Source organism: Littorina saxatilis, linkage group LG12 (genome assembly GCF_037325665.1).
Source record: "Littorina saxatilis isolate snail1 linkage group LG12, US_GU_Lsax_2.0, whole genome shotgun sequence".
In the NCBI taxonomy this organism is placed as follows: domain Eukaryota; kingdom Metazoa; phylum Mollusca; class Gastropoda; order Littorinimorpha; family Littorinidae; genus Littorina; species Littorina saxatilis.
The window spans coordinates 35805117-35819028 of NC_090256.1; the positions used below are offsets into that span (position 1 = coordinate 35805117).

At 42.0% G+C, this 13912-nt stretch overlaps 1 protein-coding gene across 9 annotated transcripts in view; it reads left to right on the forward strand.

The window, feature by feature from the left end:
• Positions 1-3326: 3326 nt before the first annotated feature.
• LOC138981833 (uncharacterized) overlaps positions 3327-13912 on the forward strand; it is a 110250-nt gene continuing 99664 nt past the window's right edge. For 2 of the 9 annotated variants that reach the window (XM_070354920.1, XM_070354921.1), the window contains exon 1: positions 3327-3903. In XM_070354920.1, coding sequence (XP_070211021.1) covers positions 3805-3903 — 99 coding nt within the window. In that variant the 5' untranslated portion in view covers positions 3327-3804. The remainder of the gene's footprint in view (positions 3904-13912) is intronic. The other 7 variants (XM_070354927.1, XM_070354928.1, XM_070354923.1 and 4 more) reach the window with 6 other exon arrangements.

Sequence of the window (13912 nt, forward strand, 5' to 3'; positions counted from 1 at the left end):
AGTGGAGTTCGCCTCCAAAGGTGATTAACACGGTTACATTCGTCGACAAGGATGGGACTCGATATGGTCAGGAATGGCATTATGGCCACTGAATCATTTTCGTGCTTTTCCCATTCCACGAATCTGGGAGGGACCTAAGCTTGGCGGGTCCATTGTTCGGACCCGGCGAAGCCGGCGTACGGCTCTAAGTACTTCTTCCCGGCGAAGCCGGCTACCCGGCGAAGCGGGTATTCATTCTAGTATAGATATATATGTCTATAAGCCGCGTCGCCTTGTGGTGAGATATGTGCGCGTTATAAATTCTCGTATTATTATGATGTATGCATATTTTGTTTTGGTTTTGGTTTAAAGAGCAATCTGCTAAAGTCTCGCCACAAGATATTGTAATCCGTATGTTTGTTTCTCCTGTTAGGGTATAAGCTTGAGTTTGTTGTTGATCCTTAACATATGTATTATTATGCATTATCAATAAGTTGTTGAATAAACACTGTTTAAACCAATGACAATCGTACGTACTTCTTGTTTTATACCATTTCGACTTAGGCGGGTGTAGACTGTGTTATTGGTTAAAAACGGGAGATTTTTGTGTCAGTTTAAAAAATAACAATGGCGAGCTTATTTGTTTTAACTGGAGGAACGAAAGTCTCGCAATATTTTTCCTCCACAGCTGAATAATAACAGTTAGTGTCACTGCTTACGCTTATACGTAGTATGTCGTCATAATCTCAAGCCTACATGACGTTTGCTGGATCCAGCCCCCTCAGACACATCTATGTCTTCCTTGCTTGGTGGGCTGATTGCTTGCTCGCTTGTTGACCTGTTGACCGGGTGGTTGGTTAATTTTTAAAGTAACAATTATAATCATAAATATATATATCTTCGGATTTGAAGTTATTTATTACTACTTTCGCGCAAGCATGCCGTCATTATTGCAAGCCTATACTGAACGGTGTTCGGGGAATCCGGGCCGAAGTGCACGATAAAGTTACCCACCGGGTGGGAGTCAGCCGCGGTGTTGGATTGGTTGAAATTGAGATTTGTTGTGATTTCAACGAATCAGACTCCGCGGTTTGCTATCACCCGGTTAGGTGACACCCACTTTCGCTTTGTGACCCTCAGCCCCGATCTCCACACACACATTTTCACGTGTACTCGTTGACATGGGGTGAAAGTTCGTTCGGTGCGTTCCCGACTACTGCTGCCATCGTGCCTACATAGTCTTGAGTCGAGCGTTTGAAAATGCCTGAGCCTGAAGGTGGGTGTAACTTACACCTCTTAGTATCAGTCTGCCTTAGAGATGAGGACGACAGTTGGCCAGATGGCCAGAATAGCGCGCTGCATTTTCCCGCATAGAACTATGGCGCGTCTGCCGCGACGGTGCCTGAGCTAAACATTGGTGGGCATTGCTCACAGCCCGACACACAGCGCTGTAAACATTCCCCGTCCCTTCACCTCTCTCGCCACCATCCGCCCTACCCTTGGTCTCATGCCTGTACAATGGTAATGCGTCTGGCTGCTCACTAGCTCTGGTCTGTCACCACCAATCGACGCCCTCCCCCTCCCCTCCCCACCCCCTCCCCCTCCCCCTCCTCTCAGTCACCCCCTTCCCTTTCGGAGAGAAGATGTTTTGACTTATCCGTCATCTCCGTGACGTAGCCCACTGCCTCTGTTTACCTCGTTTACGTCGCCTTATTGCGATAGCCGTGCTAAACATGACGAGCATGTTTGTTTACCTCGGCCGTGCTTTGACCTCATTTCTGCTTCCCTTCTTCCCACAACAAGACGCCTCTTCTGTCCACAGGCACCTGCCCCAAAACCGTGTCAAAAGTTTTGCTCACACTTTGGTTGAAAATCATATCGTGAATGTTGGGTTAGACATATGACCCAGCAAAGATACTTATTTAGGACCACACAACAATAGTATCCAATCCATTATCGTCTTGTTTGTTAACGTTAACGGGAAAGGCATCGTTGTGGTTACACATTGTGATGAATCATTTCTGGGGACTATGATATGTACGCACGCCAGTGCATATGATTGAAGTGCTGCTCTGCACTTGTAATGACTTCCGCGAGAGTTCATGCGATGTTATCCTAGACTCATACTCTTGAAAGAGGCAGGTTCAAAGCTACCATTTTTGTCCCCATTTTTAATAAAAACAAATTGTTTTTACATTTCCTAAATGTTTATTTTGTTGATTTTGTTGTCGTTTTTGGCACACACAAAAAAAAGGGGGGGGGGACTAGTGGAATACAAATGGAGGACGGTCGGGTTTTTTTTCCCCTTGCATGATTGCTTTCGTTTCAATTTGCACATTTCACTTCGATTCCTAGCACTCTCGTGGTCTGCACAGAAAGGGAATCGCACACTCACTAGAGGTTGGGATTACTCAGTTTATTCTGACGCATCAACAAACACTTTTTATTCGTAATCAAAAAACAAGAAAGGTAGGTTGTTGGAACGTTTGTTATTGACAAAACAATACGTTACAGTCACAAATATATCGACCCAACGGTCTTCAAAGTGCACAGACAAACAATGAGTGAGAAGAACTTAGCTTGATCGAATGTTTCGGCCACTTGTTGGGAAAGTCTCAAGCGAATGGCTTTGGCAGTCTCTTTGTTTTTGGATTTACTTTTTCTTCGTGTTTTTGTGTGTGTGAACTGTGATGTTTCTTTTTGATGGCATGTTTTAATTGTCACAAGTCACTGCACAGTACCGGAAGCTGGGTGGATGCCCGGATCTCTGGAAGTCGTGCGGGAAACTGAGAGGAGAGGTCAGACTAGTTTAACACACACACACACACACACCCACACACCCTCACATGTACACCCTCACACAAGCACGACATTATTCCAGCGATTATGGTTTTGCACCAGAATTCAGGGCGACGTTCCTTTGAACATGTCAACGAGTGGAGATAATTAAGTGGCGTTCTGTACTTACTTCCCTTGTTTTGGCATGTGTCTTCAAAAGATCGTCGAGGTAGAGAGTTGATGAGAGGAAACATTAGCATAGGGTTGGGAAAGGAGAATGAGAAGAAAGGAATGAATAGAGAGTGTTGGTGGCAGAGGAAGGTGGGGGGGGGGGGAGAAAAAATTGGGGGGGGGGGGGGAAGGGCAGATACATAAAATTGATGGGCCAATCTTGGGGGTTCCAGAGGCCGAGCCCCTTGAGGGGCGACAAGATGCTTGCAAGATCAGAGGAGAGTCCCAGTGCGCTCAGCCGTTGTGACGTCTGTGTATATCGCCCGCGTCATGACTCAAGCAGCCAGGGATGGGTCCGGGGGATTATATTATGCTGCATTTCCATGCAGCGTCCACTTTTCCACGCTGGACATCGCCGAGAAGATTGTGAGCTTTTCTCTCTGCTCCAGGCTGTGTCCCAACTTCGTCTGTGTAGGCTACCACCTGCAGGAAACAAGAAGCAACATCTTGAACAGCTGGACTGTTGAGAAAGATCAATATTTTGTGAGAACATATCAATTTCCTGAGAGGTGTTTCAGACTACACAATTGAGATTTCCTAAGACGTGTTTCAGACTGCACACCCATTTTACATTCCGACTTCAATATTCCTCAAGTAATATTGTGTGCGCTGTCGCAAAAAAACCGAGTGATCTACGTTTATTTAAAAACTTGATCTATCATTCCAGGTGTGGTTTTACATGTGATTTCAATAGAAACAGTTCTTCATTCATTTTTAACCGAAGACCACAAACAAGAGAAAACGAGAACAGTATTCTTTATATTTGTTGTGAACTTTGTTTTTGACTATCAACTAAAACATTATCTCTTACACAAGATGTCCAGCCGCCAGTGTTCTTCTTCAGGATCGTCACAGCAGCTGTCACTGGGCCTGTCACCATGGTTACGTCACCGACACAGCACGCACGTGCCACTGGTAAGTGTTTGCCTGTATGTATGTATGGTTGTGCTACTGGTGAGTGTTTGTCTGTATGTATGTATGTTTGTGCTACTGGTGACTGTTTGTCTGTATATATGTATGTATGTACTAGATGATTACCCGCTTCGCCGGGTACCGGCTTCGCCGGGAAGAAGTAGAGCCGAATACCAGGCTGCGCCTGGGACCCGGTCTGCCGGGTGTACGAAGGAAAGGAGATAAACGCGCAAAACACTGGAGACCTTCTAAAAATAGTAACGTGCAGTGACCTTCTAAAAATAGTAACGTAGTAACGGGAATATAGATTGACGCCACACGGAGGAAGGGAGATAATCGCGGCTGAAAACACTGGAGAAGATAAGGAAGAGTTACTGGTAGTGGATCCCGACAACAAACAAAAAAACCCAAAAAATCGGTTCAGCGCGCACAGCGCTGCGCGCTGAGAGCACGTGTTGAAATATCTCATCGATGAGGTTGTGTCCAGGGTGTAGCTGAATACGGTGTCCAAATTTGAAAAAGATCCACCGAGAACTTTGGCCGTGCATCGCGAACAGACAGACAGACAGACAGACAGACACTAGTCGTATATATAGATAGATAGATAGATAATTTATTGCCAAGTGTACAATACATGAATGAACATAAAAAATACACGAGGAAAGCAGCTTGCTGTGTGATAAAAACAAAAATAAATAGCATTCATACATCACTGGCGCATAGCATCATACATACATACATGGGTAAGACAATTTGGTATCGCAGTAACTAATACATACACTATACAGACATGGTGAGAACTATGAAACTCTAAGAGCTATCGGAACCCCTATGACCCCCCCACCACTCCCCCTCCCTCTCCTCTCTATATATAGATGTTTGTGCTACTGGTGAGTGTTTGTCTGTCTGTATGTATGTTTTTGCTCGGACTAAAGACAAAAGTCATAAGCCACTAGACATCAAATCTTATTTCAACCTCGTGCAGAACTCAGGAATATTGCTTGGCTTGAGTAAAACTTTACGAGCATCTAAAAGTGGACAGTTCGGCGTAGTCGGCTTCGCCCAATTGATATCCGGCTTAATTAAGCCTAGAGTATTTCGACCGAACATTCAATGCCAAAGCTTCGTGCAGCGAGCTTCGTGAAGTGGACTTCGCCCAGTTTACACCAGGCTTGAGGGTGGAGATGGTCCCGGTCAGCTTATGTGCAGGCCTGCTAGTTCCTTATCCCCATTCGTGTTTCTACACAAATACAAACTGAAACAAAATACGCACGGAAAAACCCCACCTATACGCCATGTCATAGATCGGTGGGTGATAGAGACACAAAAATACCCAGCATGCATCCCCACATTACTGTCTAAATGGTGAGGGCAAAACGACCGTACACGAAAAAGCCCAATTGTGAACAAAAAGTGCACTTGGAAGTTGGAGCCAATGGACACAAAAGAGGAACATTCAAAGGTGATTGTTAAAGAGGTATAATTTTATTTCCAACAAAATTGGTATCTCAAGATAGGTGATCTATGTTGCATGGTGAAAGCTGATTGTAATACAATGGAACCCCCTTTTAAGACCCCCCAATTTAAGACTCACTTCCCTTTATGACCTTGTTTTCTCAGACTTATTGTTCAGAACCTCTGTCAATTGACCCCCATTTAAGACTCCCTCCTTTTTAAGACCTGATTTTCTCAGATTGTTTGAGGTCTTCAAAGGGGGGTTGCACTGTGTGTAAGCCTACTTAAGCCCTTGTTTCACGGTCCTCACCCACCAGTAATGTTGCGCATCGACCTTTCTTTCACGAGGACAAAATAGTCTGCTAATTTCGGTCAGAAGAAGTGTGAACAAACTTGAAATAAAGCTCCGCTGAACACGAAGTTGGAATCTCAATCTTGGTGCTTCGGGAAAGTAATGTAGTTCTAACTACAATATGGTGCGCTAAAAGTGTTAATAACGAAAGTAAACCTGTCATTTGTGTGAGAAAGGCAATCGCCGGGGATAGGCAGGTAAGTAGTAGTAAAAAATTGATATTAAAAGTGCTACGTTTTTTTTGCCATTAAGGACTTAAGTGTTTGTCCGCTTGTAGTAGGCAGGTAAGTTGTAAGTCAAGTCATACTGAAACTGTAGCTTTCGTCTACAGTACGTCTCGTGTTAGCGGTAAAGGTCTTCCTTAATTGAGCCCGAAGTTGACTTCACCAAGACTTCGCGAAATCTTCTATCAAAAATGCAGCGCCAAAGCTTCGAACGCAGCGAACTTCGTGAAATAGACTTTGCGAAGACGACTTTGGCCGATTAGTATCAGGAGTAATCTTCGTGGATCAGATCTTTTAATCTTTCACCTGGAATATTAACATCGTTTCACTCGGACACAAACAAGGGCGGCTGCATTCCGTGCGGAGTGGGATTCTTTTTGGATCTAGTTTAGCAGATGGGTAAATGTGTTACTTACGAGATGAATTCAACGAAAATGTCCATTGTAAATGTGACAGGGGAGGCTACCGCTCCATTCACAGCAGACTCTGCACACGAGTTGTTGGCCTTTAAACGTCAACACCTGTGGATTGTAGAGTTCTGTTTGTGATTGGGTCTGGTGGTTTCCGATTGTCTGTATGTTCATGGAAACCTTCGGGTTTGCATAACAGTTTTTATAGGGCTAAGAAATTAGCCCTAACATTTTCAATCCTGTTTGATTGCACTTCGCTTCCCGAGGTGATCGTAGTGTTTCGGCACACGGTTACATAAACAACAATGTGTTACTTACCACATGAATTCAACGATAAGTTCCACTGTAAACAACAAGCAGCCAGACTGCTGCTGATTTCTGGCGTGTGTTTAAGTTGAACGATGTTCTTATCCCATGTAACAGCATGCACAGACTTACGGTGGTGAACATGATTGCTTGCACGTGAAGAAATACATCTTTAATGATATACGATACCGATACATGCACAGTGTAGCGGTGACCTTGCAAGAGATTTTCTACTGCTAATCGTTGATTTGTTTACATATCCACAGTAGAATCTTAGAAATTGCCTCAAGAGTGTTATTGTGAGAAAAAAATCGGGTACCCCATAGTTAAGTTTAAATCGTTGTCTTAGAAATTAGCGTGTTAAGTCTTATTTTGTGTAATTTTGTTTTTATTTCTGGCTTTAGAACTTCTTTAAGTTACAGACAAAAATCACGTTTGAAAGTGTTTTGTCACTTTAAGAAGGTGAAGACTCCTGCCACCCTTAAAGCGGAAAAGGCGCGGAAGATGTGTTATGCACACATACAAAATTACACGTCTCCAACAATTCTCTCTCTGTCCATCTCTTTCTCTGTCTCTATGTTTCTGTACCTGTCCCCATCTGTCTATCTGTCAGTCTATCTGTCTGGCTGTCAGTCTATCTGTCTGTCTCTACGTCAGTCTGTCTGTCTGTCTCTCTGTCTCCCACAGTCTCTCTCTCTCTCTCTCTTTCTCTCTCTTTCTCTCTCTCTCTCTCTCTTTCTCTCTCTCTCTTTCTCTTTCTCTCTCTCTCTCTCTTTTTCTCTCTCTCTCTCTACCCCCGCCTCCCCTCTGGGGGGAAAACTGGAAGCGAAAAAAATGTCTCATTTCAACACTCGTGTGTGTGTGTGTGTGTGTGTGTGTGTGTATGTGTAGTGCTTTTAAGTGCACATAGTACATGTAATGTTGATCTGAGTGACTTGGTTGCCCTTGCCTCTACTTCCGGCCTGTCTGTCAGTGAAGCGTCTTGGCTTGCCCCGCTGATAGTACTTACTAACGAAAGATAATGGCCAGCGCTGTCAAGCCAAATCGCAACCAAAATAACGTGGATTTTGGTGGTCGTGTTTCCTTTAGTTATACTCTGACAATAAATGTCTCCAGTGGAAAGGGTAAACAATTAAGTTTAATCCATGATGACAAGCTATTTTCTGGTTTGCGTTCTTTCTTCCCTTTCGTTAATTCTTGTCTCATTTTGCTATGCTTTTAAAACTGAGCTCTTCGATTTTGAAAATATTTTCATATATTTGAATGTGAAATAGTGTGCCGTGACTTCAGGAATCGTGCCTTGAAACTAGTTGACATAACATCTGTCTACTACTAACCCTAGAAACGCATAGCCACTCTTTGCACCTCTTTATCAAACATTTACGTACTGATGGAAACTCAAACAGTACTGCAAGTTTGTTCGACAAATTCCGCATTATTTTACCAATGACAAAAGAAGCCTTTCTATAGTAATTCCGCAGCATTCTCTCAATGTTTCTGGACTTTTAGCAAAATATGTGCACGTCGGCCTCCTGATCGGGAGGTCGTGAGTTCGAATCCCGGTCGCTGCCGCCTGGTGGGTTAAGAGTGGAGATTTTTCCGATCTCCCAGGTCAACTTATGTGCAGACCTGCTAGTGACTTAACCCCCTTCGTGTGTACACGCAAGCACAAGACCAAGTGCGCACGGAAAAGATCCTGTAATCCATGTCAGAGTTCGGTGGGTTATGGAAACACGAAAATACCCAGCATGCCTACTCAACGAAAGCGGAGTGAGCTGACTATGCTCTCAGAGTATAGTGTGGGGAACCCAAATGGGCAAACGAGCTCACACGTAACCAGAACATTCTGGAACGCTGAAGAAGAAGAAGTTAATGATAATAAAACAGTTCTCATGATATATACATTTCAAATTTAAATTTAAATCAAAATAAAACTGTAGCAATGTGGTTGGGATCCATGAAGAACAGCCCAGAACAATGTTGTAATATAAGATTGTAAACCTTCTCAACCTTCGTCTGTCCAAGTAGGCAATACCGACATCTCTTTCTCTTCTTCAGCTAGAAACCTCGGCTTCACCATCTCCTCAGACATGACACTCAACAAGCACATCTCCAACATCTGTAGGTCCGCATACTTTGAACTCCGCAAGATCGCAACCATCCGCCATACTCTGTCCGTTCAAACTACAAACACTCTAGTCTGCTCTCTTGTTCTTTCTAAACTTTACTACTGTAACTCTCTTCTCTCTGGCTGTCCACTCCACCTCCTGCACAAACTACAGAAAGTTCAAAATTCTGCAGCACGCCTGATCCTCAAAGCACGAAAAAAAGATCATGTCACACCACTTCGCCGCACACTCCACTGGTTACCCATCCAAGCCCGCATTGAATACAAACTGTCCACTCTCTGCTTTCACTTCTTCTCTGCCTCGTCTCCTGCTTATTTCTCTGAACTTCTCACTGTATACACTCCTGCTAGACAACTCCGCTCCTCTTCTGATAGCCGCACCCTAGTCATCCCACACACAAAATCAAAAGCATATGGACAACGCACTTTTGCATTTTGCGCATCTACTCAATGGAACTCTCTCCCCTCTCACATTCGCCACTCTCAGTCAGTACAGTCATTCAAGCGAGCACTCAAAACTCACCTCTTCCAGAAACACAACTCCTAAAGTCGCAACATTTTTGCCATCCTGTTCTGTAACGGTTCCATCTCTATTCAGCTTGTTATTTTTGTCTTTTGTTTTAAATTATTATAAATATAATTTTTCACTGCAGTTTACTGTAGTCCTTTAACTTTATCCCTTAGCTGTAGGCTAGATATGCACAAGTCATGTCGGTGCCACATAATGCTGACACACATGTTCCTGTGCATAGTTTATGGATAACGTGTAGTTGGGAAGTTAAGAGTAGAAATAATTAGTATTTAGTGTAGGAGGAGGGTTGGGGGTGGGTAGGGAGGGGGTGGGTATGGTTTACTTTGAGCAGGTCGGTTTCAGTTTTAATAAACAATTCTAGAGAATTGTGTATCTTATATTTGAGTCTTTCGTGTTTTAGACATTGATGCATTTAATAGTTTTAACGAGTTGCCTTTTGTTTTATCATTCTGGTGTTTATCTAGATGTGCTGTGTATCTTATAAGAAGTTCTTAAAAGTTCGAAGTTATTTTAGCATATAGGTTTTTGTATGGTCTTAACAGTTAAACATGTATTACGTTATCATTAAGATTCATGCTTTGTTAGCACTAAGCAGTTGTTTTAATCAGTCTGGTTTTTTCTTGTTTTCATCTTATGAACATTCTAAATGTTAGACTAACTTATTGTCTTGTACAGAATAACAACTGTGTGAATGGTGCTATACTGAATGAAAGAGTGTGACATGAAGTTCTTGTACATCATTGTAAAGAGTGTGAATGACGTTTTAGTTTAGATGTCAAGCGCTTAGAGCAAGCCTTTTTAACGAAAGTTTTTGATTTAGCGCTATATAAATGTTCTTATTATTATTATTAAAAACAAATTAAAAATGCTTTTAGAACGATATATAAGCCTATATATAAAAAGCTTAAACTAATATCTGCATCTGAAATAGAAGAAATTGATCACAACGGTTTAAGAAAATTGAGAACATTGTTGGAATACGGTCCAGGAGAAATTTAAGTATGAGCGGTAAATTGCGTATAATCAAAACGTTTTTGATATCGCAGTGTGTAATATATGTGTTGCAAACACTGTCTGCTCCAACAAAAGTAACTGACAGGTTCAATACTATCGATCTTCTTCAAGTTTTTGTGGAAGAAGAAGTATTCAAACAAAAAAGCATTTGAACAAATAAAAAGAACGGTGCTGTGTAGTGAGTACGATTTCAGAAGCGGAAAGTTTTATAGTTAAGACGAATAATCACATTATTGTGATAGCAAAAATGTGTGTTAGTAAGTATAGATACGGTAATCCCGTTAATTTGAGCGTAATGTTGCATTATGAATAAGTTTTGAGAAATGTTAAGATAAAAAGCAAAACTCTCCCCCAAAAATAAAGCCTCTGGATCCCCTTTACATTTTATTTTGTTCATCGCCATACCAAGTCGGGCTTTCGCTCTATATCACGTACCCATAATGGCTTCGTCGTGAGGGCGTAAAAACTAATAACTCTCTAGCTCTGTGATGCTGAGCCAAGTATGCTGCACATTCCGCCAGAACACTGGGATATTAATGATATTTTATGAAATATACACGTCCTCAAAAGTGCTAATGCTTTTCCATTCCCATCTGAAATTTTACGAAGTCTTGTTTTGAAGGTCAGCGTTTGAACTGCACTGGAAGAATGTTTTTTTCCTCCAATTTTTATGACGACGTAATAATAATGGCGATTGGCATCTTGACTTTGCTTTTAACAAATGTTGAGCGTATTACCATCGAATGCGCCTTAATTTATTCGGTGTCCAGTTTCAGATAAAATGGATTGTTTTCTAATTAAATTTAACCAGATTAGTTGTAAATAGCCATGTACATAATTATTGTTTGAATTTTTTTTTCTTTTTCATGCTTACTTTTGAGTGCCGTGTCTCTGTTTGTGTTGTTGCCTTGTCATCTTCATGTAATTTATGCGTAAGTGTATATGAGTATGCTTGAGTTGTTAATGCTAAAGATTGTGTATGAGTGAGCAATGAGTCGCCCTGTGGTGAGATATGTGCGCGTTATAAATTCTCGTATTATTTAAGTTATTGAGACATCCCAGTGCACTAAGGGATTTATAGAGCAAATCGAGAACATTCATTATTGAACGAAGCGCATAGCGCTGAGTTCAATAATTATTTTCGAGATTTGCTCTATAAATCCCTTAGTGCACTGGGATTGTTTCAATAACGATATTGTCAGTACCGCCAGAGAAAAAAGAAGATTCAAAACGCACATTTTGCAACGCGCATTTGGATAGGCGTAACTGTGTGGTCAGGTTTGTGTCACTGGATCTACTTTTGTGTGGGCTGTCTCAAGTGTGTCGTGCTTTCGTCACACGCAAACTCTTGTTTTAATTTCTGTTGGTAAATTCCAGTGTAGCGTTAAGCTAAAAAGTGATGATCTTTCATAGAGACCTCATTTAAACTCGGAGAAAGGACTGTGCTCTTAATTATTTGCGATTCGAAACCTTCATCGAGGTTCGACAGATTGACTGTGCAGAGTTTTGCCCCTTGCCAAGGTCGACGGAAAGAACATTTTCAAAATAAATGTGGCATGTTTCTCGTGTGGTATCTTCACTCATCGGGGAGTACTAAATATGAACGGTAAGAATGCTCTGAACCCTACACGTATTATATCCCCATCGTTTTATCGTTCACATTTGACCAACATGTTAATTTGCTGAGCGGGATTTATGTCGTCTGCTACTGCACTGAGTCTCATTTCAAAAACAACTTTGCTCGTCACGTTGCACTGAGTCTGCACGCATGAGGCAGGCTGGTAATAAGTCTTATATATGGTAAGAACGTTCTAAACCCTACACGTTTTCGATTCCGATTGTTCTTGTATTCATTTACTGAACAGATGCAGTCGTATTTCAGTGTAGTCTGCTACGTGCTGATCTAGCTGCTACCGTTGTCTGCTGCTACGTTATCGGAATAACACTTGTGTTTTCTTTTAGCTGCTGGGAATTGTATACTAACTCATCATTTGGTGATGTGAATAAACTACATGCCACTAACATGGCATAATTATGAGAGGAATCTTCGCAAGTCGAAACTGCAAAATTAGACATAGCGGGTTCTATTTGTAGATCAGTGGCAACTGTGGCACAGGCACATGCAATCTGTCAGAAAAAAAACCATCTTCTGCTTTAATTGAGAAGCAGGAAATTTATGGTCTTAATCATTGGTATTGTGGAGAATATAAGCTACATGTCATTAATTCTGAGGATGAGAGTACGTACACTCTCGCTTAAGCAAAGGGCGGAAGAATACGCTCTGTGGAAAAGTTAGCGCACTCCAAGAGTGCGCTAACAGTTTTAGCGCATCGCCATTAGCCAATCAACTGGTTCACATCAGTCATGTGACACCAGTACTTACTGACAATTATTATTATTATTATTATTATTATTATTATTATTATTATTTAAGTTATTGAGACATCCCAGTGCACTAAGGGATTTATAGAGCAAATCGAGAAAATTCATTATTGAACGAAGCGCATAGCGCTGAGTTCAATAATTATTTTCGAGATTTGCTCTATAAATCCCTTAGTGCACTGGGATTGTTTCAATAACGATATTGTCAGTACCGCCATAGAAAAAAGAAGATTCCAAGCGCACATTTTGCAACGCGCATTTGAATAGGCATAACTGTGTGGTCAGGTCACTGTCGTGTACAGTAAAGATCTACTTTTGTGTGGGGTGTCTCAAGTGTGTCGTGCTTTCGTCACACGCATTTTAATTTCTGTTGGTAAATTCCAGTGTAGCGTTAATCTGAACAGTGATGATCTTTCAGAGAGACCTCATTTGAACTCGGAGAAAGGGCTGTGCTCTTCATTATTTGCGATTCGAAACCTCCAGTCGAGCTTCGACGGATTGACTGTGCGGAGTGACTCCCCTTGAATTGACTCGAAGCCGCGGGACTCGACGGTTCGCACATTTTCAAAACAAATGTGGCATATTTTCGTGTTGTATCTTCATTCATCGGAGAGTCTGATACTAAATATGAACGGTAAGAATGCTCTGAACCCTACACGTATTATATCCCCATCGTTTTTTCGTTCACATTTGCCCAACATGTTAATTTGCTGAGCGGGGTTTATGTCGTCTGCTGGGGCAATCAAACCACTGCATGCAGTCTGCACTGACTGAGTCTGCACGCACGAGGCACGCTGGTAATAAGTCTTATAATGGTAAGAACGTTCTGAACCCTACACGTTTTCGATTACGATTGTTCTTGCCTTGAAATAATAATTCGGAAACCATTCATTTACTGAACTGATGCAGTCGTATTTCAGTGTAGTCAGTGCGGCTACGTATGACAGAGTCGATCGAGTCAGTCTTCCAAACTGGTCACTAGCTGGTACGTTATCGGAATAACACTTGTGTTTTCTGCTAGCGGGTGGGAATTTTATATTAACTCATCATTTGGTAATGTGGATGATAAGCTACATGCCACTAACACGATGAGAAGAATCTATGCAAGTCGGCGAGAATTAGATGAAACCCAGCGGCTTCTATTTTTAGATCAGTGGCAGCCGCACTGTGGCACAGGCACATGCAATCTGTCAGAAAAAAAACCACTTC